Consider the following 27,720-nt stretch of genomic DNA (forward strand, 5'->3'; position numbering starts at 1 on the left):
TAAATCCAACTGAGTTGGAATATGGGTTAAATCCAAATGAGTTGGAATATGGGCCTCAGTTTAAAGTCTGCCCCGAAAGATGGCACATATGACCGTGCAGCACGACCTCAGTACTTGCACTGCGCATGTCGGCAGAGATTTTGTGCTCAGGTCTCTGGAGTGGGATTAGTATCTGTGACCTTCTGAGTCAGAGCCGAGAGCGATCACACTGTGCCGAGGTTTCAAAATATCACAGCTTGTATTTAAAAAAAATTCCATTCAGCTCATCGTGTCGGAAGTTGAGGGCCTGAGACCAGAATTACACTGATCCATTTATTATCAGGGGCCAGTTCTCTTTTCTTGCCTGGGATGTCATTCCCACACTGGGATTTACACCTGGTCTATATAAAAGTGTCGGCAATTCCCCAAGGAACATCTGGAAGTGCTCCAGGCAGAAGGACTCACGGAACCTGAGTTTTACCCTCTGTGAGCTACACCATCAGAGCAGTTGGAAGCTGGGACTGTTCTCCTTAGAGCCGAGCAGGTTTGGGCCACTTAATAGAAGTGGTCAAAATCATGGAGAGTTTTGATCAGGTAAATTGGGAGATAGTCCATCAGTCGCTCCCACCATCCCTCCCACACTCCACCCATCTTTCCCTCCCTCCCTCCCTTCCTCGCTCCCACCCTCCATACCTCCATCACTCCCTCCATCAATCGCTCCTTACCTGCACCCATCTCTCCCTCCCTCCATCACTCCACCCCTCCCTTGCTCCATTCCTCCCTCCCTCCATCATTCTCTCAGCTCAAGTGATTCCTATTTTTCCCTTTGTAGTTTTTCTGCTTCCATCGATGAGGATTCCTCAGCTGGAATGTTCTGCACCCAATTCCTTCACCGGGCGTTCATATATTCTGAAACTGGATAAGCTGTGGTTGTTCTCCTAGGAGCAGAGAAGGTTAAGAGGTGATTCACGAATTGAGTACCAGGCATGAAGAAGTTCAGTCATTGTGGAGAGACAGGAGAAGATGTGATTCTACTCCTTAGAGGAGAGAAGTAAGAGGACATTTGATAGACGTGTTTAAAATCATCAAGGGTTTAGATAGAGTAAATAAATAGAAACAGTTTCAGATGTAAGGTGATTGTCAAAAGAACGAGAGGCGATATGTGGACAAACTTATTTATGCAACCACTGATTAGGATTTGGAGTGTACTGCCTGATTGGGCGGTAGATACAAATTCAAGACTAACTTTCGAAATGAAATTGTATAAATACCTGAAGGAGAAAAATGCAGGGATATAGGGAAAAAGTGGGGGAGTGAGACGAATCTAATTGCTCTTGGGAAGAGCCAGCTCAGACTCTATGGGCTGAATTGCCACTGTCCGTGCTGTGGGCCCGAGTTTGGTCAAACCTAAATTCCGCCCATGTACCGTTGAAAGGACTGCTAAGATCCTCACGGTGCAGGGTGGAAGTTTGGTGGAAAAATGGGAAAAATAATGCCCAGTGGATAAAAATTGGCATTACACGCCGATTCTAGGCAGCAGCGGACCGTGGTTCGGATCCTGGCTGGTAAATGCGATCCTTGGCAAAGCAACACCGAGGATAGAATCCAGCCCACGGAGGGGGTAACGGGAAAAAAACATTTCAACAATTGAAATGGAAACTATTACAAATTCTTCAGAGGACCAACAAAATGGCTACGAAAGAAATGAAGAAAACAAGTGCACTAACCTTTTCTTGCAAGTCTCCATACTTACCATTCAAGTAAGAACTGCCTACATGCGGCAGTCTCTTCTGCTGCCGCAGCGGAGGACTGGCTGGACCAATCTCGGGAGGGAGCGGGCAGGAAGTCTTTTGTCGGTGTTGCGACCTCATCAAAATCGCTCGGAGAAGAGAGCACCCAAAATACAGGGAGAGCGTGGAGAAAACGCGGTGGCTGCTGGCAATAATCCAACAAGTTCGGGCCCTGTGATTCTGTGAAAATGTTTCCACGTGCAGCAGGGCCATTAAACAGAGGGCACAGCTATTCGTGCGCAAGACCATGTCTCAGTTTCTGCTATTCTAGGCAGTGTCTCGGTTTATATTGTATTAAGCCCTGTCTCTGTTTAAATTACACTCGACCCTGTCACTGTTTATATTAGACGGGGTCCTTTCTCTGTTTATATTACACGAGACCCTTTTCACTGTTTATATTACACAGGGCCCTATCTCTGCTATATTACACTAGACGCTGTCTCTGTTTATATTACATTGGACACTGTCTCTGTTTAAATTACACTAGACCCTGTCTCTGTTTATATTACCCTGGGCCCTGTCTCTGTTGAGATTACTCTAGACACTGTATCTGATAATATTACACGAGATCCTGCCTCTGTTTATATTACACTAGACTTTATCTCTGTTTATATTATACTAGTCTCTGGCTCTGTGTATATTACACTAGACCCTGCCTCTGTTTATATTAAACGAGACCCTGTCTCTGTTTATAATCCACAAGTCCCTGTCTCTTTTTATATTACACTAGACCATGTCTCTGTTTATATTACACTAGACCCTGTCAATATTTATATTACACTACAACCTGTCTCTGTTTATTTTACACTACAACCTGTCTCTGTTTATATTATACTGGACCCTGTCACTGTTTATGTTACACTAGACATTGTCCCTGTTTATATTACACTGGACCTTGTTCCTATTTATATTACAGTAGACCCTGTCTCTGTTTATATTACACTAGACCCTGTCACTGTTTAGATGAAACTAGACATTATCTCTGTTTATATTACATAGAAACATAGAAACATAGAAACATAGAAACATAGAAAATAGGTGCAGGAGTAGGCCATTCGGCCCTTCTAGCCTGCACCGCCATTCAATGAGTTCATGGCTTAACATGCAACTTCAGTACCCCATTCCTACTTTCTCACCATACCCCTTGATTCCCCGAGTAGTAAGGGCGTCATCTAACTCCTTTTTGAATATATTTAGTGAATTGGCCTCAACAACTTTCTGTGGTAGAGAATTCCACAGGTTCACCACTCTCAGGGTGAAGAAATTCCTCCTCATCTCGGTCCTAAATGGCTTACCCCTTATCCTTAGACTGTGTCCCCTGGTTCTGGACTTCCCCAACATTGGGAACATTCTTCCTGCATCTAACCTGTCTAACCCCGTCAGAATTTTAAACGTTTCTATGAGGTCCCCTCTCATTCTTCTGAACTCCAGTGAATACAAGCGCAGTTGATCCAGTCTTTCTTGATAGGTCAGTCCCGCCATCTCGGGAATCAGTCTGGTTAACCTTCGCTGCACGCCCTCAATAAGCAAGAATGTCCTTCCTCAGGTTAGGAGACCAAAACTGTACCTGTCTCTGTTTTTATTTCACTAGACCCTGTCTCTGTTAGAATTACCCGGGGGCATGTATTCATTGCACTGCACAAGACAACGTCTGTTTGTGTCAGCCAACGCTCAGTGTATCTCACTTTCCCCTCGGTCTAAGATAGTTTTGAGATAAACTCACAATCCAGAGACTTGAGCGCAAAGTCGAGGCACATCACTCCTGGCGCCAGTATTGAGGGAGTGCAGCACTGTCGCAGTTGCCGTCTTTGGGTTGAGAAGTTAACCCGAGGCCCCATCTGCCCCCTCAGATCTACTTAAAAGGTCCCATGACATGATTGTGCAGAAGAGCAGGTGATTTCTCCCCCGTGTCCGGTTCAATAACTTCCACTCAACGAACTACACAGAGAAAATCGATTATCTGCTCATTGATCACTTGCAGTTTGTGGGAGCTTGCTGCACTCAATTTTGCTGCCATGTTTCCTACATTACAACAGTGACTACACTTCAAGGAATGTCATTGGCGGTAAAGCGCTTTGGGACGTGCTCAGGTGGTGAAAGTAGCTGTGAAAATGCAAGTCATTCTTTCTTATTGATGCATTTTCTTTTGAATGATGTTTAGATGATGCATTTCCACGCCGAAGAAGGAGAATTATCAGCTCATGGACAGCAACACACACATCAATGTGTTCCACACACATCAGCATGATCCACACACACATCAATGTTCCCTGCACACATCAATGTGTTCCACACAAACATCAATGTGTTCCATACACAAACATCAATGTGCTCCACACACACACATCAATGTGCTCCACACACACATCATATTTTCCACACACACACACATCAATGTACTCCACACACACATCAATGTGCCCCACATACACATATCAATGTGCTCCACACACATATCAACGTGCTCCACACACATCAACGTGTTCCACACACACACATCAGTGTGCTCCACAAACACATCAATGTGCTCCACATACAGAAATGGTGTTAAAATGTTGGTAATTAACAAAAGCGAAAGTCCAGTTATTCACGGGGCAGTAAGATAAATTATTTTGCGCTGGGTGAGTGAGAGGTCTTAATCGGGATGTCCAAATAAGCCCTTTTCCTTCTTCATATTTTACCATAAAATCTTAGTAGCTCACTGCGCAGAAATAGGCCATTTGGCCCAGCGCATCCGTACTGGACCTGTACTGGAATAACCCAAATCTAATTATGCTGGTCCGCTCTTTCTGCATAGCTTGGTATCATACTTGCTTCAGACAATTGTTCCACCGTCCCCTTGAAAGATGTTCTGATGAAGGGTCATCGACCTGAAACGTTAACTCTGTTTCTCTCTCCTGCCTGACCCACTGAGATTTCCAGTATTTTCTGTTTTTGTTTTAATCCTTAAAACATATAGCGGCCTTTGTCTCAAAGAGTGCCTCACGCGCATAATCTCTCTGCTCTCTGTCTGAGACTTAACAAATCTCCTCTCTGTCTTTCTCTCTCAGACATCACCTAACTCACACAACCACTCTCCTCTCTCTGAACCGTTAACTCTGTTTCTCTCTCCACAGATGCTGGACCCTGTCTCTGTTTATATTACACTAGACCCTGTCTCTGTTTACATTACACTAGACCCTCTCTTTCTTTATATTACACTGCATCCTGTCTCTGTTTATATTACACTGGATCCTGTATATGTTTATATTACACTGGACCCTGTCTCTGTTTATATTACACTAGACCCTGTCTCTGTTTACATTACACTAGACCCTCTCTCTCTTTATATTACACTGTACCCTGTCTCTGTTTATATTACACTGGACCCTGTCTCTCTTTATATTAACTTGGACCCTGTCTCGGTTTATATTACACTAGATCCTCTCGCTCTTTATATTACACTAGACCCTGGCTCGGTTTATATTACACTAGATCCTGTCTCTTTATACTGGGTCTTTTGTGCTGGCCCAATAGGGTCTGCCGGGCCTGGAACCGGGGAGTGAACAGGGGACCTGCGGGCTATGATTCGTGGCCTGGGCCCGAGCCCGGGTGTATGTGAAGCGGATAGTGCCCGAGTGTTGTCACTCGGGCTGTGTAAACACCCCCCCGCGGGGTTTATTAACCCAAGGGAACTATTAGTTCTGCACTTTGTGACCGACAGGCGATAAGCCCCGCCCACTTTTTAGCCCCCCCTCCACCCCCCGAATCATTACATGCAGGTGGTGCTGCGAAACAGGACTGGGGGAGGCATGTACTGAGACTGGAGTAAGGCACTTCAGCTGGGGGATATATGCACTGGGACTGGCGTAAGGGACTTCGGCTGGGGGAGGCATATATTGGGACTGGGTAAGGCACTTTGGTTGGGGGAGGCATATATTGGGACTGGGCAAGGCACTTTGGCGGGGGGAGGCATATATTGGGGCTGGACAAGGCACTTTGGTTGGGGGAGGCACATATTGGGACTGGGCAAAGCACTTTTGCTGGGGGAGGCATATATTGGGACTGGGCAAGGCACTTTGGCTGGGGGAGTGCATTTAAAGAGATGGAACCCTGTGAGGTGGAGCAAACATTGCAGCGTTTGGGAATGACATGGATTCATTGAGGCCGGGCAGCGGGGATTATTTCAGGGAATAACAGTGGAGTTGTTTTTGTTCAAACAGATGATACCCTGTCATTGTGGAACAACCACGCTTCTCGTGTCGTGGGTCAAGTACATCTGCAATAAGTGTCGTCATCTGGAGGAGCTCGATCTCCGGCTTTCGGAGCTTGAGCAGCAGCGAGTGTCACTGCATCCGCGAGGCTGAGAGCTACGTGGATAGCACCTTTCTGGCGGTCGTCACCTCGCAGCATAAGAATGTGCAGGCAGAGAGGGAATGGGTGACTGCCCAGACAGACATGGAGGACCAGGCAGGTAGTGCAGGACACCTCTCTGCATCTCACTCTCTGTACTGGTGGTTCCTCAGGGATTACAGTCAGAGCCAAGTCCAAGGCATCATGGGTGGCTCAACTGTATGGAACGCGGGGGAGTGCAAGGTCAGGTAGGCAATAATAAAAGGGGTTTCAATAGTTACAGGAACAGACAGGCCTTTCTGCGGCCACCGACATAACTCCAGGATGGTAGGTTGTTTTCCTGGTGCCAGGGTCAAGGATATCATTGAGAGGCTGCAGGACATTCTGAGGGGCGAGCGTGAACAGACAGATTCCTGAGGGGCTGGGGACTGTACAAGCCGGATAAGGTCACACCTCAACAGGGCCCCAACCATTATCCTCCCGGGGGTTTGCTAATGCTGTTGGGGAGGGCTTCAATTTGCTTGGCAGGGGGATGGGAACCTGAGCGTGGATTCAGGAGGGAGAGAAGCAAAGCTTGGAAATGGGAGCAGAAAATTCGTAAATGAGTTTGGAAGGCAGAGGAAACAAAGGCTAGAAATTCGACAACAAAGGAGTTAGGCCGTGCTTAATGGTATATACTTCAATGCAAGAAGTCTAGCGGATAAGGCAGATAAGCTGAGGTGCTGTTACAGCAGTGAGGAGGGATGAGATGTTGGAAGGATCATCAAATGAGGCCATATGTGTTGAACTGATGAACAAAAGTGGGGCAATCACAATGTTGGGAGTGTACTATAAACAGTCAGAGGGAGATAGAAAAGCAAATATGGAGGAAGGTTTCTGAGAAGTCCAAAACCAATAGGGCAGCAATAGTCGAGGATTTCAACGACCACAGAATCATAGACATTTACAGCACAGAAGGAGGCAATTCGGCCCACTGTGTCTGTATCGGTCGAAAAAGAGCTATCCAGCCGAATCCCACTTTCCAGTTCTTGCTCCACAGCCTTGTGGGTTATGACACTTCCAGTGCATACCCAAGTATGTTTCAAATGTGGTGAGGGTTTCTGCCTCTATCATCCTTTCAGGCAGTGAGTTCCAGACCCCCATCACCCTCTGGGTGAAAAGTTTCTGCTCAACTCCCTTCTAATCCTTCTACCAATTACTTTAATTCTGTGCTCGCTGGTTATTGACATCTCTGCGAAGGGAAATAGGTCAGTTCAGAGAAGGTTCGCAAGGCAGTTCAGAGAAGGTTCATAAGGTTGATTCCTGCGGTGAAGGGGTTGTCTTATGAAGATAGATTGATAAGGTTGGGCCTATACTCATTGAAGTTTAGAAGACTGAGAGGTGATCTTATTGAAATGTATAATATGCTGAGGGGGCTTGACATGGTCGATGCAGAGAGGATGTTTCCTCTCCTGAGGGTAACTAGAACTAGAGTGCATAGTTTCAAAATAAGGGGTTGTCCATTTAAAATGGAAATGAGGAAGAATTTCTTCTCCCAGAGGGTCGTGAACCTTTGGAATTCTATACCCGAGAGAGTTGTGGAGACTGGGTCATTGAACATATTTAAGGTGGAGATAGACATATTTCTGATCGATAAGGGAGTCGGCAGTTTATGCGAAAGGGCAGGGAAGTGGAGTTGGGACCAAGATCAGATCAGCCATGATATTATTGAATGGCGGAGTGGGTTCGAGGGGTCCGATGGCCTACTCCTACTTATTTTTCCTTATGTTCTAATATCGTTCCTATCCACTCCATCTGGGACCCTCATATTTTTTTTACCCAATTCTATCCTCAGCCTCCTCTATTCCAAAGAAAATAACACCAGCACATCGAAACATTCTTCAGCTAAAATTCTTCAGTCCAGTCCAGGTAAATCTCTTCTGTACCCTCTTCAGTGCAATCAAATATTTCTGGACTGTGCTGACCAGATCTGTGCGAATACTCTAGCTGTGGTCTAACTAGTGTTTTACACGGTCCTAGCATAACCTCCAGAGTCTGGAACTTACTGCCTGAAACAATAGTAGAGGCAGGAACCCTCATCGCATTTGCCAAAGTATTTGGATATGCACTGCAAGTGCCATGACCTACAGGGCTATGAACCAAGAGCTGGAAAGTGGGATTAGGCTGGATAGCTGTTTTTCAGCCACAGATTCACAGTGGTCCAAATGGCTTCCTTCTGTGCTTAAACTAAGGGCCCTGGGAGTCATGTTCATCGTCACGCTCGGGCGGAAACCCATGTCGCAGGATCCATCACCTGTAATAAAAACATAAGAACAGAAGAAATAGGAGCAGTTGCACTCCCTCAATAGCAAAAACGTCCTTCCTCAGATTAGGAGAACAAAACTGAACACAATATTCCAGGTGAGGCCTCACCAAGGCCCTGTAAAACTGCGGTAAGACCTCCCTGCTCCTATTCACCAATCCCCTCGCTATGAAGGCCAACGTACCATTTGCCTTCTTCACCACCTGCTGTACCTGCATGCAAACTTTCAATGACAGACGTACAATGACACGCAGGACTCGTTGCAACTCCCCTTTTCCTAATCCCCCGCCATTCAGATGATATTCTGCCTTCGTGTTATTGACACCAAAGTGGATAACCTCACATTTATCCACATTATACTGCATCTGCCATGCACTTGCCCACTTACCTAAACTGTCCAAGTCACCCTGTCGTCTTTTAGCATCCTCCTCACAGTTCAAACCGCCACCCACCTTAGTGTCATCTGCAAACTTGGAGATATTACACTCAATTCCTTCATCTAAATCATTGATGTATATTGTAAATTGTTGGGGTCCCACCACTGAGCCCTGCAGCACCCCACTAGTCACTGCCTGCTATTCTGAAAAAGACCATTTATTCCGAATCTCTGCTTCCTGTCTGCCAAATAGTTCTCAATCCACGTCAGTACATTATCCCCAATACCATGCGCTTTAATTTTGCGCCTCAATCTTTTGTGTGGGACCTAGTCAAAAGCCTTTTGAAATTCCAAATACACCACATACACTGGTTCTTCCTTGTCTACTCTATTATTACATCCTCAAAAAATTCTAGAAAATTTGTCAAGCATGACTTCCCTTTCCTAAATCCATGCTGACTTGTACCGATCCTGACACTGTTTTCCAAATGCGCTGCTATTTCATCTTTAATGATTCATTCCAACATTTTCTCCACTACTGATGGCATGCTAACCGGTCCATAATTACCCGTTTTCTCTCCCCTACTTTGTTAAAAAGTGTTATTACATTAGCTACCCTCCAGTCCATAGGAATTGATCCAAAGTCGATAGACCGTTGGAAAATGATCACCAATGCACCCACTATATCGAGGGCCACTTCCTTAAGTACTCCAGGATGCAGACTATCAGGCCCCGGGAACTTATCGGCCTTCAACACCATCAATTTCCCCAACACAATTTCCCGCCTAATAAACTTATCACTAGACCCTCGTACCCCCAGTATTTCATGAAGGTTATTTGTGTCTTCCTTCTTGAAGACAGAACGAAAGCAATTGTTCAACTGTTCTTTGTTCCCCATTATAAATTCACCTGAATCTGACTGCAAGGGATCTACGTTTGCATTAACAATTTTTTTTCTCTTCACCTATCGATAGAAGCTTTTGCAGTCAGTTTTCAGTTCTGACTGAAAACCCCTAGTTCTAATTCTAGTCTCCCCTATCAGTGGAAACATCCTCTCTGCATCCACTTTGTCAAGCCCCCCATAATCTTATACGTTTCGATAAGATCACCTCTTATTCTTCTGAACTCCAATGAGTAGAGGCCCAAACTACTCAACCTTTCCTGATAATCAACCCCTCATCTCCGGAATCAACCTTGTGAACCTTATCTGAACTGCCTCCAAAGCAAGTTCATCCGGTCGTAAATATGGAAACCAAAACTGCACACAACATTCCAGGTGTGGCCTCACCAATACCCTGTACAACTGCAGCAAGACTTCCCTACTTTTATACTCAATTCCCTTTGCGACAAAGACCAAGATTCGATTGCCTTCCTGATCACTTGCTCTACCTGCTTACTAATCTTTTGCGTTTCTTGCACAAGTGCCCCCAGGTCCCGCTGTACTGCAGCACTTTACAATTTTTCTTCATTGAAATAATAACTTGATCTTTGATTTTTTTTCTGCCAAACTAGAACTAAAGGGCAAAATCTTATAATAAGGGGCAGCCCATTTAAAACTGAGATGAGGAGGAATTTCTTCCCTCAGATGGCTGTAAATCCGAGGAATTCGCTGCCTCAGAGAGCTGTGGAAGCCGGGACATTGAATAACTTTAAGACAGAAATACACAGTTTCTTAAACGATAAGGGGATAAGGGGTTATGGGGAGTGGACAGGGAAGTGGACCTCAGTCCATGATCGGATCAGCCATGATCTTATTGAATGGTGGAGCAGGCTCGAGGGGCCGTAAGAACATAAGAAATAGAAGCAGGACCAGTCTATTTGGCCCCGCGAGCCCGCTCCGCCATTTAATAAGATCATGGCTGATCTGCTGCTGGGCTCAGCTCCACTTCCCAGCCCGCTCCCCAGAACCCTTCACACCCTTATCATTCAAAAATCTATCTAACTCCACCTTAAATATATTAAGTCGCAGCAGGATATTTAGAAAATCATAATTGCAATCAAGCAGCATAAGCATGGTTTTATGAAAGGGAAATCGTGTTTGATAAATTTATTAGAGTTATTTGAGATATAACGAGCAGGGTGGATGAAGGGGAGCTGGTAGATGGAGTGTATTTGGATTTCCAAAAGGCATTCGATAAGGTGCCACATAAATGTTACTACGCAAGATAAGAGGTCATGGTTTTGGGGGTAATAATGATGGAGGATTTGCTAACTAACAGAAAACAGGTTTGGGATAAAATGGGTATTTTCAGATTGGCAACTGTAATTAGTGAGGTCCCACAGGGACCAATGCTGGGGCCGCAAATATTTGCAATCTATATTAATGACTTGGATTAAATGACAGTGTAATGTTGCCAACTTTGCTGATTATACAAAGATGGGTGGGAATGCAAGTTGTGAAGAGGACACAAAGAGTATGCAAAGGAATGTAGACAAGCTCAGTGAGTGGACAAAAAAAATGGCAGCAAGCGGATAATGTGGGAAAATGTGAGGATATCAACTTAGGTAGGAAGAATAGAAAAGGAAAATACTGTTTAAATGGAGAGCGACTGCAGAATGCTGCGCAACAGAGGGATTTTAGTGTCCTTGTACATGAAACACAAACATGTAGGTACAGCAAGTAATCAGGAAGGCAAATGGAATGTTGAGCTTTATTGCAAGGGGGATGGAGTATAAAAGTAGGGTAGTCCTGCTCCAACCACACCTGGAGTACTGCTTACAGTTGTCGTCTCCTTATTTAAGAAAGTACATACTTGCATTGGAGGCAGTTCAGAGAAGGTTCATGAGGTTAATTCCTGAAATGAAAGTGTTGCCTTATGAGGAAATTTTGAGCAGTTGGGCCTGTACTCATTGGTGTTTAGAAGAACATGAGGTGATCTTATTGGTGGATATACGATACTGAGGGGGCTTGACAGGGCAGATGCTGAGAGGATATTTCCCCTCGTTGGGGAATCAAGAACTAGGGGGCACAGTTTCAGAATAAGGGGTCACCCATTTATCACGGAGATGAGGAGGAATTTCTTCTATCAGAGGGTCGTGGATCTGAGGAATTCTCTACCTCAGAAAGCTGTAGAAGCTGGGTCATTGAATACATTCAAGGCTGAGACAGAGGGATTCTTGAACTACAGAGGAGTCAAGGGTTAGGGGTACAGGCAGGAAAGTAGTGTTGAGGCCAATATCAGATGAGCCATAAGCTGATTGAATGGTGGCGCAGGCTTGAGGGGCCGAATGGCCCACTCCTGCTCCTAGTTCTTATGTTCTTATATAGCAAACACCTTGTGTGTGTTTTTTTTGTTTCCTCTTAACAAACTGAGAGCTATTAAACTGAGTGGACATTAGGACCCAGCGGCTACCCATCCGGCGGTGCTGTGAGGTCACGGTTCCAGGCTCTGTCTGACACAATCAGTGGGCCATGTGAAAGCTGAATGGAAAATACCGCAGGAAAAACAATCCTTAACATTAAAAACTGTGAGCAATTGGCACAGGGCAACACAAGTGTGAATTAGTAACATTTAACACACAGAGTGCCACTAAGTAATGCAAAGTGCAGTGAACTGCTCACCTTCAGTCCTGTCCCTCAATCCCGGTCCATCTCTGGGATTTTGTTACAAGATTCACCCCATCCTCTCAACACAAATATTAACGTCACAATACCAGATCACTAGGATACTGCCCACTGCTGTTGATAGCTGTTACCAAGAATAAATGCGGTCCTAAGTAAAAAAAAAAATAATTGCATTCTCTCACACACGCAAATATATATCATGACGATTATCAGTATCTATCTATCATCTGTCTCTCCATCTTACAGAGACAGGGTCTAGTGTAATATAAACAGAGACATCTTCTAGTGCAGTAATAACTGAGACGGGGTCTAGTGTAATATAAACAGAGACAGGGTCTAGAATAATATAAAGAGACAGTGTCTAGAATAATATAAAGAGACAGGGCCTAGTGTAATATAAACAAAGACAGGGCCTTGTGTAATATAACCAGAGATACGATATAGTGTAGTAATAACTGAGACAGGTATTTCTATATAATAAATATCATTTTGCTGTAATCACTGAGGTACTGCCTAATGTAATCTTTTTTATTTCTTCGTCATGGGGTCTGGATTTCACTGGCAAGGCTAGAATTTATTGCCCATCCCGACTTGCCCTTGAGAAGGTGGTGGTGAGCAGCCTTCTTGAAACGCTGCAGTGCGTGTGGTGAAAGTACTCAGTGCTGACTTTGTTCTAGCGGTTTGATGCAACTGAGTGGCTTGCTGGGTCATTCCAGAGGGCAGTTAAGAGACCTTTACTGTGGGTCACATATAGGTCAGCCCGGGTAAGGATGGCGGATTTCATTCCCTAAAGGACAATCCGGTAGTTTCATGGTCAGCATTACTCATATTAGCTTATGATTCCAATTTTATATTCAGTTAACTGAATTTAAATTCACCCAGCTGTTGTGGCTGGATTTGAAATCACGTCTGTGGATTATTCTTCTTGATCTGTGGATTAGTCCAGTATCATAACCACTATGCTACCGCACACTCTATAAACAGAGTCATGTTATAGTGCAGTAATAACTGAGACAGGTTTTCTTGTAAGATAAACAGAGAGAGAGAGTTTTTAGTGTAATATAAACAGAGACAGGGTCTAGTGCAATGTAAACGTCTATGATTCTATCACCACCTCTCATCATTTTAATCACCTCAGTAAATGTAACTAAGACGCAGCCTTGCATATTATACAAAGATGCATGGTCTAGTGCAGTAATAACTAGGACAAGGTCGAGTGCAATATGAACAGGGGCAGGTTGTACTGCAAATTATTTCACACGTGGTCAAGGGCAGTAATAACTGAGACAGGGCCCAGTGTAATTGAAACAGAGACAGAGTCTACTGTAATATAAACAGAGACAAGGTGTTGTGTAATATAAACAGTGATAGGGTCTAGTGTCATATAAACAGAGACAGGGTCTAGTGTAATGTAAACAGTGTCAGGGGCGAGTGTAAAATAAACCGAGATAGGGTCTAGTGTAATATAAACAGTGTCAGGGCCTAGTGTAATATAAATAGTGTCAGGGCCGAGTGTAAAATAAACCGAGACAGAAAGACTAGATCAACTGGGCTTGTATTCACTGGAGTTCAGAAGAATGAGAGGGGACCTCATAGAAACATTTAAAATTCTGACGGGGTTAGACAGGTTAGATGCAGGAAGAATGTTCCCAATGTTGGGGAAGTCCAGAACCAGAGCTCACAGTCTAAGAATAAGGGGTAAGCCATTTAGGACCGAGATGCGGAGGAACTTCTTCACCCAGACAGTGGTGAACCTGTGGAATTCTCTACCACAGAAAGTTGTTGAGGCCAATTCACTAAATATATTCAAAAAGGAGTTAGATGAGGTCCTTACTACTAGGGCGATCAAGGGGTATGGCGAGAAAGCAGGAATGGGGTACTGAAGTTGAATGTTCAGCCATGAACTCATTGAATGGCGGTGCAGGCTAGAAGGGCCGAATGGCCCACTCCTGCACCTATTTTCTATGTTTCTATGTTTCTAGTGTAAAACAAACAGAGACAGGGTCTAGTGTATTATAAACAGAGACAGGGTCTAGTGGAATATAAACAGAGTCAAGGTCTAGATTATTAAACCAGAGACAGGGTCTAGTGGAATAGAAACAGAGACAGGGTCTAATGTGATGTAAACGTCTATGATTCTATCACCACGTTTCAGCCTTTTAATCACCTCTATTAAATCAACCTTTAACCTTCCCTGCTCAATCGCAATTTCTCTAGTCTCTGCATAACTGAAATACCTCATTCCTGGTAGAATTACATTCGAGGATGACTTGTTTCCACTCTAAAAGTGAGGTCTCGGGTGACTGGAGAGTCCGATAAGGGACCTACAGTCTCTGTCGCAGGTGGTCAGACAGTGGTTGAAGGAAAGAGTGGGTAAGGAGTCTGGTTTGCCGCATGCTCTTTCCGCTTGGTTTCTACATGCTCTCAGCGATGAGACTCGAGGTGCTCAGCGCCCTCCCGAATGCTCTTCCTCCACTTAGAGTGGCCTTTGGCCAGAGAGTTCCAGGTGCTGGTGGGGATGTTGCACTTTATCAAGGAGGCCTTTTGGGTGTCCTTGAAATGTTTCCTCTGCTCGCTTGCCGTGTCGAAGCTCCATGTAGGAACCGCTGTGTTATGTCCAACAACCCTCTCGAGAGCTCCGCGCTCCTCCAATATTTGACTCTTGAGCATCCGTGATTTTAATCACCCCACCATCGCCGTGCCTTCAGCTGCCAAGGCCCTAACCTTTGGAATTCCCTCCCGAACACTCTCCACCTGTCTTCCCTTCTTTAAGACGCTCCGTAAAACCGACCTATTTGACCAAGCTTTTGATCACTTGTCCCAATATCTCATTTTGTGGCTCGGTGCCACAATTTGTTTGATAATGCTCCTGTGAAGAAATGTTAGGGCATGAAGTTGCCCCAATTCTGAAGGGATGGGACAGGTTAGATGCGGGTAGAATGTTCCCGATGTTGGGGAAGTCCAGAACCAGGGGACAAAGTCTTAGGATTAGGAGTAGGACATTTAGGACTGAGATGAGGAGAAATTTCTTCACTCAGAGAGTTGTTAACCTGTGGAATTCCCTGCCGCAGAGAGTTGTTGATGCCAGTTCATTGGATATATTCAAGAGGGGGTTAGATATGGCCCTTACGGCTAAGGGGATCAAGAGATATGGAGAGAAAGCAGGAAAGGGGTACTGAGGTGAACGATCAGCCATGATCTTATTGAATGGTGGTGCAGGCTCTAAGGCCGAAAGGCCGACACCTGCACCTATTTTCTATGTTTCTATGTTTAATCTGTGCTGCACCGTTTTCAAGGCCGTGACATATTTACTAAAATCTGGACTGAAATTAATTCAATCTCTATTGTTCCGTTAGATTAATTATAAGGATTCTTGATCTTTTAAAATCGGACTGAGAAGTAAACTGAGTATTAGTAATTATTAATTGATAAAGACGATATAACTTGTTCTGACAATGCAGATGGTGACTTGTCTGCTCAGCAACAGCAGCCTCTGCATGTTTCCTGTTTCAATAAGCTCACTCTCGCCACCTGCTGATCATGTACAACTACTGCAGGCGCCAGAGTTTTTTAAACATGTTTATTCATTTCCACATACAACAACTTGCATTTTCCCAGTGACGTTCGCCCAGAGGAGTTTCTCAGAGCAAACCTCAAGAGGGCCAAGAGATGAAGGGGAGTTAAGGGAGAAAGGACACAATTCGTGTTATCAATTCTGAGGAGGTTTTCATGGGAAGGTGTGAAGTTATATAAGAACATAAGAATTAGGAGCAGGAGTTGGCCATATGGGCCCTCGAGCCTGCTCCGCCATTCAATAAGATCATGGTTCATTATCGACCTCAACTCCACTTTGCTGCATTATCCCCATATCATTTGATTCTCCTACAGTCCAAAAATCTATCTATCTCAGCCTTGAATATACCCAACGACTCAGCATCCACAGTCCTTTGGATTGAGAATTTCAAAGACTCACAACTCTCTGAGTGAAGAAATTCATCCTCATCTCTGTCTTAAATGGCCGACTCCTTATCCTGAAACAATGCCCTCTCGTTCTAGACTCTCCGGCCAGAGGAAACAACCTCTCCGCATCTACCCTGTCAATACTCTTCAGAATATTGTACCTTTCAATGAGAGCATCTCTCATTCTTCTACACTGCAGAGAGCATAGGCCCATTCTTTACAATCTCTCATCACAAAACATATCTCTCATCCCAGGATTCAATCGAGTGAACTTACTTTGCACGACCAGTAAGGCAATTATATCTTTCCTTAGATAATGAGACAGAAACGGCCCACTGCTCCAGGACTCTGGAGTGCAGGTCCAAAGATCCCTGAAGGCAGCAGGACAGGTCGATAAGGTGGTTAAAAAGGTTGATGGAATACGTGCCTTTATTAGTCGTGGCATAGAATATAAGAGCAGAGAGGTTATGCATTAAATCCATAAAACACTAGTAAGGCTACTAGTAAGGCATTCAGTTCTGGTCACCAAATTACAGGAAAGGTGTGATTGCACTACAGAGGGTATAGAGGAGATGAACGAGGATGTCGCCTGGACTGGAGAATGTTACCTATGGGGAGAGATTGGATCGGCTGGAGTGTTTTCTTTGGAACAGAGCAGGCTGAGGGGAGATTTAATTGACATGTTCCAGATTATATAGGGCCTAGATAGAGTGGATAGGAAGGAGCTATTTCGCTCAGCAGAGTAGTCAATAACCAGAGAGAATAGATGTAAAGTAATTAGTAGAAGGCTTATAAGGGATCGGGGAGAAATACTTTTCATCCAGAAGGTGGTAGGAGAATGGAGCTCAGTGCCTGAAAGGGAGGTGCAGGCAGAAACCCTCATCTCACTGAAAAATATCTGGATATGCACGTGAGGTGCCGTAACCTACAGGGCTATGGATCAACAGCTGGAAAGTGCAATTAGGCTGGATGGCTGTTTCTCGGGAGGCAGAGACACGATGGGTGCAATTCCCGTCATCTGTGTTGTAAACATCTACGATTCTGTCACAACCTTTCGTCATTTTAATCACCTTTATTACATCATCCTTCAACCTTCTCTGATCAATCCCAGTTTCCCTAGTCTCTGCATAACTGAAATACCTCATTCATGTCAGAATTCTAGTTCATCTCTTCTGCACCATCTTAAGGCCTTGACATACTTCCCAAAGTCTGGATTGAAATTAATTCAATCTCTATTGTTCCGCCAGATTCATTCTAAGTATTCATGTTCTCTTAATATTGGACTGGGCAATAATCTCAGTATTAGAATTATTGATTGATAACAATTATATAACTTGTTCTAAGAATGCAGATTGTGACTTATCTGCTCAGCAACAGCAGCCTCTGCATGAATAATGTTACAATAAACTCACTGTCCCCATCTGCTGGTGATAAACATCTACTGCAGGCGCCACAGTTGTTTTTAAACATAATTATTTAATTCCACACACAACAACTTGCATTTTCCCAGTGACGTTCGCCCAGATGAGTTTCTCAGAGCAAACCACAAGAGAGCCAAGAGATCAGGGGGAGGTAAGGGAGAAAGGACACAATTCGTGTAGTCAATTCTGAGGGGGTTTTCATGGGAGGGTGTGAAGTTATATGGAACATAAGATTTAGGAGCAGGATTAGGCCATACGGCCCCACGAGCCTGCTGCACCATTCAATAAGATCATGTCTGATCATCAACCTCAACTTCACCTTGCTGCATTATCCCCATATCCCATGATTCTCCTACAGTCCAAAAATCTATCTATCTCAGCCTTGAATATACTCAACGACTCAGCATCCACAGTCCTTTGGATTGAGAATTTCAAAGATTCACAACGCTCTGAGTGATGACATTCATCCTATTCTCTGTCTTAAATGAACGACCCCTTATCCTGAAACTATGCCCTCTAGATGTAGACTCTCCAGCCAGGGGAAACAACCTCTCAGCATCTAACCTTTCAATCCCCTTCGGAATCCTGCATCTTTCAATGAGAGCACCACTCATTCCTTTAAACTGCAGAGAGCAGAGGCCCATTCTATACAATCTCTGATCATAAGACAGCTCTCTCATCCCTGGATTTAATCTAGTGACCCTCAGTTGCACCACCACCAAGGCAAGTATATCCTTCCTTAGATAAGGAGACCCAAACTGCCCCATTATTCCAGGACCTTTGAGTACAGGTTCACAGATTCCTGAGAGTAGCAGGCCAGACAGATAAGGTGTTTTAAAAAGGAATACAGAATACGTGCCTTTAGTGGTCATGGCATAGAATATAAGAGCAGCGTGGTTAGGCATTAACACTATAAAACACTAGTTCGGCCACAGTGTGCAGTTCTGGTCACCACATTACAGGAAATATGTGATTGTACTATAGAGGGTACAGAGGAGATTGAAGAGGATGTTGCCAGGACTGGAGAATTTTAGCCATGAGGAAAGATTGGACAGGTTGGAGTTGTATAGTTTGGAACAGAAGAGTCTGAGAGGAGATTTAATTGACGTGTACAAGATTATTGTGGTGGGATAATTAGTGGAAAAAGGTCCTAAAAGACAGAATGAATCTACATTTGGAAGGCAAGGATTAATAAGGGACAGTCAGCACGGATTTCTTAAGGGAAGATCGACCCTTTTGGTTACCTCCTCAAAAAATGCAATCAGATTCCACATGGTAGACTGGTCATGAAGTATAAAGAGCATGACAATTCAGGGCAAAGTGGCAAGTTGTATGCAAAATTGGCTTGGAGGTAGGAAGCAAAGTGTAATGATTGATGGATTATTTTTGACTGGAAAGCTGTTTCCAGTGGGTTTCCGCTGGGCTCAGTACTTGGTCCCTTGCTTTTTGTGGTATATATCTGTTATATATGTGGACTTGTATTTACTCTGTACAGCCACCAGAGGGCTCATTCCCCGGAGTCCCAAGGGATCCCATAATCCTTTGAAAACACAGGTATTTAAGAAGTCACTCTGCAATAAAAGACTAAGGTCACACTTCATTTTGAGCTCACAGTATTCAGTCTGACTCTTACTCCATACACTAAACTGGCGACGAGATAAAGTTAGTGCTGCTACAAGTATGATGAACAAAGTCACGTTGTTTTCGAAATGGAACGTACAGGACAGGGCACACATACCTGCAGCTACACGTCGGCAGATGTCTCAGAGTCTAACATCAAGGCCATTAACACCTTGTGGCACTGCGGGGGTGATCATCGTTTCCATTCATGCCGATTCAAATGATAAGCTTGCAGGGGCTGTGGAACAATGGGACACCTCCGACGAGTGTGCAGGTGAGCTGCTCAGCCTGTTAAACCTGCAAACCACCAGGTTAAAGAGGAGGATCATGACGAAACAGAGCTTCAGATAGAGGAGGCAGAGGTACATGAGGTATACACATTCACCACGAATTGTCCCCTGATAACGCTGAATGTTAAATTAAATGGACTCGCGGTGTCAAGGGAGCTGGACGCGGGTGCAAGCCAGTCCATTATGGGCAAAAATACTTTTGAAAGGTTGTGGAGCAACAAGGCCTCAAGGCCATTCTTAACTCTAATTCGCAGGAAACTAAGAACTTACACAAAAGAACAGATTCCTGTAATCGGCAGTGCTACCGTAAAGGTCTCTTACGATTGAGCGGTGCACAAGCTACGACTCTGGCGATGGTACCACGCTGCTCAGCAGGAGCTGGCTGGGAAAGATAGGCTGGAACTGGGACGACATCCGAGCGCTATCACCCGCTGACGTCACTTCCTGTGCCCAGGTCTTAAACAAATTTCCTTCGTTGTTCGAACCAGGCATCGGGAAATTCCAAGGAGTAAAAATGCAGATCCATCTAATTCCAGGGGCGCAACCCATCCATCACAAGCCGAGAGAAGTACCGTACATGATGAGAGAAAGGGGAGAGATCGAACTACACAGGCCACAAAGAGAGGGCATCATTTCATCGATCGAGTTCAGTGCGTGGGCCAGTCCTATTGTCCCAGTCCTCAAGGGGGATGGCACCGTCAGAATCTATGGTGATTACAAAGTAACTATCAATCGTTTCTCCCTGCAGGACCAATACCACTACCAAAAGCCGACGACCTCTTTGCAATGCTGGCGGCAGGAAATACGTTCACGAAGCTGGATCTGACTTCAGCCTACATGATGCAGGAACTGGAGGAATCATCGAAGGCCCTCACCTGCATCAACACGCACAAAGGTCTTTTTGTTTATAACAGATGTCCGTTTGGAATTCGATCAGCGGCGGCAATATTCCAGAGAAACATGGAAAGTTTACTGAAGTCGGTCCCACAAACCATGGTGTTCCAGGACGAAATGTTGGTCACAGGTCGGAACACAGTTGAGCACCTGCAGAACCTGGAGGAGGTTCTTCGTCGACTCAACCGTGTGGGGCTCAGGTTAAAACGCTCGAAGTGAGCGCAATCGAGAATGCACCGAGCCCACAGAACGTGACCGAACTGCGGTCGTTTTTGAGACTCTTGAACGACTTTGATAACTTCCTACCGGGTCTCATCACACTGCTAAAACCACTACAGTTCTTCCTACGAAAAGGGGGCGAATGTGTTTGGGGCAAAAGCCAAGAAAATGCCTTCGTAAAAGCGAGAAAATTATTGTGCTCAAACATATTGCTTGTGTTGTATGATCCATGTAAGCATTTGGTACTAGCATGTGATGCGTCGTCATATGGCGTCGGGTGTGTATTGCAACAAGCTAATGATTTCGGGAAACTGCAAACGGTTGCTTAAGCATCCACAAGTCTGTCTAAGGCCGAGAGAGGCTACAGGATGATTAAAAAGAAAGCGTTAGCGTGTGTCAATGGTAAAAAAAAAGCATCAAAACATGTCTGGGCTAAAATTCGAATTGGAAACTTCCCATAAGCCACTTATATCCCTGGTTTCCGAGAGTAATGGCATAAATACCAACGCATCGGCCCGCATCCAGAGATGGGCGCTCACGTTGTCCGCATACAATTATGCCATTCGCCACAGACCAGGCACAGACATCTGTGCCGATGATCTCATTAGGCTGTCGTTGCCCACGACGGGGGTGGATATAATGCAGCCTGCAGATCCAGCCATGGTAACTGAAGCATTTGAGAATGAGCAATCACCCGTCACTGCCCGGCAGATCAAAACCTGGACAAGCCAGGACCCCTTATTATCTCTAGTCAAAAGCTGTGTGCTTCACGGGAGCTGGTCCAGTGTCCCAGTGGAAATGCAGGAAGAGATAAAGCCGTTCCAGCAGCGCGAAGATGAAATGTCTATACAGGCAGACTGCCTTCTGTGGGGCAATCGAGTAGTGGTCTCTAAGAAGGACAGAGACACCTTCATCAATGACCTTCACAGTGCCCACCCAGGCATCATAATGATGAAAGCGATAGCCAGATCTCACGTGTGGTGGCCCGGTATCGATGCGGATTTAGAATCCTGAGTTCACAGATGTAGTACATGCTCGCAGTTGAGCAATGTACCCAGGGACGCGCCGCTAAGTTTATGGTCTTGGCCCTCCAAACCGTGGTCTAGGGTACACGTCGACTACGCAGGCCTGTTCTTGGTTAAAATGTTCCGTGTGGTTGTAGATGTGTACTCCAAGTGGATTGAATGTGAGATAATATCGGCTAGCACGTCCGCTGCCACCACTGAAAGCCTGCAGGCCATGTTTGCCACTCACGGCTTACCCGATGTTCTGGTGAGCGACAACGGGCCATGTTTTACCAGTGCTGAGTTCAAAGATTTAAAGACCCGTAACAGGATCAAACATGTCACATCTGCCCCGTTTAAACCAGCGTCCAATTGTCAGGCAGAGAGAGAGCAGTGCAAACCATCAAGCAAGGCTTGAAGAGGGTAACTGAAGGCTCACTGCAGACTCGCCTATCCCGAGTCCTGCTTAGCGACTGCACACGTCCCCACTCACTCACTGGGATCCCACCTGCTGAACTGCTCATGAAAAGAGCACTTAAGACAAGGCTCTCGTTTGTTCACCCTGATCTACATGAAGAGGTAGAGAGCAGGCGTCTTCAACAAAGTGCAAACCATGATAGCGGAAATGTGTCACGCGAGATTGAAGTCAATGATCCTGTATTTGTATTACATTATGGACAAGGTCCCAAGTGGCTTTCCGGAACTGTCGTGGCCAAAGAGGGGAGCAGTGTGTTTCGGGTAAAACTTTCAAATGGACTCATTCACCAGAAACACTTGGACCAAATCAAACTCACATTCACGGACTACCCTGAGCAACCACCTTGGACCCTATTTTTTTAGATCCATAACCAGTGACGACTGACACCACGGTTGACCACGAAGCAGAACCCATCATCCACACCAGCCCTGCAGAGCCCAACACACCAGCAGCCCAGCAAGGCCAGCTGCACAGAGCCCAGCGAGGGCCCAACAAATGATTCAACAACACCAACTTTCTCACCGAGATGATCAACCAGTGCAAAAAGGGACCCAGATCGACTCACATTATAAATAGTTACCCTATTGACTTTGGGCAGGAGTGTTGTTATATTTGTGGACTTGTATTTACACTGTACAACCACCCATAATCCCTTGGGAGCACAGGTATTTAAGAAAGCTTCACAGGTTGGAGAAGCACTCTGGAGACCTGCAATAAAAGATTAAGCTCACACTTTACTTTGAGCTCACAGTGTTCAGTCTGACTCTTTCTCCATACACTACACTATCAACGATTTAGATTTGAAAATAGGGAGTATGATTAAGAATTTTGCAGACGACACTAAAATTGTGGTTAATTAGGAACAGGAAAGTCGTGTGCTGCAGGAGGATATCAATCTGCTGGTCAGCTGGGCAGAGCAGTGGCAAATGGAATTTATTTCAGAGAAGTGTGAGGTGATGCACTTTGGGAGTGCTAATAAGGAAAGGGTATACACATTAAGCGGTAGGCCACTTAATAGTGTAGATGAACAAAGGGACTATGGAGTGCTTGTCTACAGATCCCTGAAAGTAGCAGGCCAGGTTGATAAGGTGGTCAATAAGGCATACGGAATGCTTGCCTTTATTGGCCAAGGCATAGAATATAAGAGCAGGGAGGTTATGCTTAAAGTGTATACTACTTTGGTTAGGCCACAGCTGGAGTACTATGTGCAGTTCTGTTAGCTATGTTATAGGAAGGACGTGATTTCTGAGAGGGTGCAGGTGAGATTTACTAGGTTGCTGCCTGGAATGGAGAAACTTAGTTATGAGGACAGATTGGATAGGCTGGATTTGTTCTCATTGGAACAGAGGATGTTGAGTGGAAACCTCATTGAAGTGTACAAAATATTGAGGGGCCTGGATATAGTGGATAGTAAGGGCCTATTTCCATTGGTGGCATATTAAGAGGAGGCATACCTTTAAGATGGTTGGTGGAAAGTTTAGAGGGTATTTGAAAGGGGGGTTTCTTTACGTAGAGGGTTCTGGGGATCGGGAAATCTATGCCTGGAAGAGTGGTGAATGCAGAGAACCTCTCCACTTTTAAGAGATGGTTGGATGGGCACTTAAAGTGCCGTAAGTTGCAGGGTTACAGACCGAGAGCTGATAGTTGGGAGTAAACTGGCCGACCTTTTGTTGGACGGAGCAGATATAATGGTAAGTACTGTGGGGAACAGAATACGGCCAGGGTGACCTGTCCGAATAATTTCGATCACCTGGATGGGTCAGAGAGTAATTTTCCCAGATTTTTTCTCCCTAATTTGGCCCAGGATTTTATCTGGTTTTTGCCTCTGGTTTAGAGATCACATGGCTCCTGTTGAGGTGGAGTGCAGAATGTTTCAGTATAAGAGGTGTCACAGTTGTGTGGGGCGGACTGGTTGGGCTGGGTGCTCTTTGCCTTTCGATCATTCTTCATAGGTTTATATGTAAACTTTAGGACTGCTGACCAAGGCCTGTGCGGCTCTTTGTCGATCGGCGTGGACACGATGGGCCGAAATGCCTCCATCTGCGCTGTAAATTTCTACGTTTCTATGTTTCTAGAATAAGGGGCCGAGATAGAGTTGCTCAGAAGGAACTATTTCCCTGAGCAGAGTGGTCAATAACCTGGGAAAATAGATGTAAAGTAATTGGTGGAAGGATTAGAGCGGATGGAGGAGAATTCCTTTTAATCCAGAGGGTGGTGGGGGTCTGGAACTCACTGCCTAAAATGGAGGTATAGGCAGAAATCCTCATCTCATTGAAAAAGTACCTGCATATGCACTTGAGGTGCCATAACATACAGAGCTATGGACCAATGGAAAGTGTGATTCTGCCGGATCGCTGTATTTCGGCCGACCCGGACATGATGGGCACAAAGACCTCGCTCTGTGTCATAAACCTCGATGATTCTGTCACAACTTTTCATCATTTTAATCACCTTTATTAAATCATCCTTTAACCTTCTCTGCTCAATTACAGTTTCCCTCGTCTCTGCATGACTGAAGTACCACATTCCTGGCAGAATTCTAGTAAATCTTTTCTGCACCATCTTCACGGACTTGATATACATCCCAAAGTCTTGTTTGAAATTCATTCAATTTCTATTGTTCTATAAGATTAATGATAAGGATGCATGCTCTCTTAAAATTAGACTGAGCAGTATTCTGAGTATTTGTAATTATTGATTGATAACAATTATATAACTTGTTCTGACCATGCAGACGGTGACGCATCTGCTTAGCAACAGCAGCCTCTGCATGATTCCTGTTTCAATAAGCTCACTGTCGCCACCTGCTGATCATAAACATCGACTGAACATAAGAACATAAGAACATAAGAATTAGGAACAGTAGTAGGCCAGCTAGTCCCTCGAGCCTGCTCTACCATTCAACAAGATCATGGCTGATCTGGCCGTGGACTCAGCTCCACTTACCCGCCCGCTCCCCGTAATCCTTAATTACCTTATTGGTTAAAAATCTATCAATCTGAGATTTGAATACATTCAATGAGCTAGCCTCAACTGCTTCCATGGGCAGAGAATTCCACAGCTTCATAACCCTCTGGGAGAAGAAATTCCTTCTCAGCTCGGTTTTAAATTGGCTCCCCTGTATTTTGAGGCTGTGCCCCCTAGTTCTAGTCACCCCGACCAGTGGAAACAACCTCTCTGCCTCTATCTTGTCTATCCCTTTCATTATTTTAAATGTTTCAAAACGATCAGCCCTCATCCTTCTGAACTCCAACGAGTAAAGAGCCAGTCTACTCAATATATCATCGTAAGGTAACCCTCTCATCTCCAGAATCAGCCTAGTGAATCGTCTCTGTACCCCCTCCAAAGCTGGTATATCCTTCCTTAAGTAAGATGACCAAAACTGCACGCAGTGCTCCAGGCCTCACTAATACCCTATACAGTTGCAGCAGGACATCGCTGCTTTTGTACTCATCCCTCTCGCAATGAAGGCGAACATTCCATTTGCCTTCCTGATTACCTGCTGCACCTGCAAACTAACTTTTTGGGATTCATGCACAGGGGAGTAACCATGATCAAGAAGGTGGTTTTCCCAGGATGAGGCTAGCCCATTGCACTTCGGGTGTGCTGACGCCTGCGATGTCCCCAAATGCGGGATACTCGACTGCAAAAATTGTGGTAGTGGGGGACTGCGTTCACGCTCCAGCCGCTTCCCTTCAATAGCTCAGTTGGTAGAGCGGAGGACTGTAGTGGAATACTCAGCAAAGTCATCCTTGGGTCGCTTGTTCAATTCTGGCTCGAAGGAGCTAGTGTACTTTTAAAAAACCAAAAAGAGTTTCATGCACAAGGACGCCCAGGTCCCTCTGCACCGCAGCATGTTGTAATTTCTCCCCATTCAAATAATATTCCCTTTACTGTTTTTACTGTTTTTTTTCCAAGGTGGATGACCTCACATTTTCCGACATTATATTCCATCTGCAAAACCTTAGCCCATTCGCTTAACCTATCTAAGTCTCTTTGCAGCCTCTCTGTGTCCTCTACCCAACTCGCTTTCCCACTAATCTTTGTGTCTTCTGCACATTTTGTTACACTACACTCTGTCCCCTCTTCCAGGTCATCTATGTATATTGTAAACAGCTGTGGTCCCAGCACCGATCCCTGTGGCACACCACTAACCATCGATTTCCAACTCGAAAAGGACCCAATTATCCCGACTCTCTGCTTTCTCGATCCATGCTAATACATTTCCTCTGACTCCACGTGCCTCTATCTTCTGCAGTAACCTTTTGTGTGGCAACTTATCGAATGCCTTTTGGAAATCTAAATACAACACATCCATCGGTACACCTCTATCCACCATGCCCGTTATATCCTCAAGGAATTCCAGTAAATTAGTTAAACATGATTTCTCCTTCATGAATCCGTGTTGCGTATGCTTGATTGCACTATTCCTATACTGCAGGCGCCAGCATTTTTTTAAACATGATTATATAATTCCACACACAACAACTTGCATTCTCCCAGTGACGGTCAGCCAGAGGAGTTTCTCAGAGCAAACCATAAGAGAGCCAAGAGATCAGGCGGAGTTAAGCGACAAAGAACACAATTAGCATTCTCAATTCTGAGGAGGTTTTAATGGGAAGTTATATAAGAACATGAGAATTAGGAATAGGAGTAGGCCATACGGCCCCTCGAGCCTGCTCTGCCATTCAATAAGATCATGGTTGATCATCTACCTCAAATCCACTTTGCTGCAATATCCCCATATCCCTTGATTATCCTACAGTCCAAACATCTATCTATCTCAGCCTTGAATATACTCAACAACTCAACATCCACAGGCCTTTGGATTGAGAATTTCAAAGATTCACAACGCTCTGAGTGATGAAATTCATCCTCTTCTCTGTCTTAAATGGCCCACATCTTTTCAAGAAACTATGCGCTCTAGATGTAGACTCTCCAGCCAGGGGATAGAACCTCTCAGCATCCAACATGTCAACCCCCCTCAGAATCATTTAGCTTTCAATGAGATCTGAATTGCTCATTCTGTGTTTCCAGATTTGGATCTTGAGCAACACGGGCAATAAAACACAAGCATAATAGTGTGGGTGGGCGGGAGCGGGTGATTAATAAACTGCGGGTAGGCCGCACCGCATGATTTATAAAGTTGGAGAACAGCCTCAAGGCCTGAAAGTGAACCAGCGGCCCGGTCTCTGTTCCATCCGACGGCGCCCGTGAGGCTTTTTATTGGTGACAGGCCCGTTACGGACAGCCATCTTGGTGCAGGAAAGAGCAACTGGTTCCCCTCGCAGTGCGGCCATCTTGGAACTGGAACGAAGAGTGGGCAGGGATTTCGGGTACCAGTGACCAGGAGATAAAATCATTGACTCATTGATTTTATTCTCACTCTGCACACAGCGGGTGAAGAACTGAACCTATCCAAAGCAGAGAGAAGGAGAAAACTGGGAGTGCAGGAAAGAAACGTCGGAGATGGTGCAATGGGTTTGGATT

The 27,720-nt window shown here is 45.0% G+C and overlaps 1 protein-coding gene and 1 non-coding gene across 2 annotated transcripts in view; both read left to right on the top strand.

Moving 5' to 3' along the window:
• Positions 1–27,309, top strand: part of LOC139235418 (zinc finger protein 271-like) — a 95,387-nt gene extending 68,078 nt beyond the window's left edge. Inside the window, exon 7 of the mRNA XM_070866542.1 lies at positions 27,268–27,309. Within this exon, the coding sequence (XP_070722643.1) occupies positions 27,268–27,309 (42 nt within the window). The remainder of the gene's footprint in view (positions 1–27,267) is intronic.
• On the top strand, positions 25,759–25,927 carry LOC139235739 (U1 spliceosomal RNA). Its single transcript, XR_011588499.1, has one exon. It is a non-coding gene; the product is annotated as a U1 spliceosomal RNA (small nuclear RNA).
• Positions 27,310–27,720: the final 411 nt, after the last annotated feature.

Source organism: Pristiophorus japonicus, chromosome 23 (assembly GCF_044704955.1).
Source record: "Pristiophorus japonicus isolate sPriJap1 chromosome 23, sPriJap1.hap1, whole genome shotgun sequence".
In the NCBI taxonomy this organism is placed as follows: Eukaryota; Metazoa; Chordata; class Chondrichthyes; family Pristiophoridae; genus Pristiophorus; species Pristiophorus japonicus.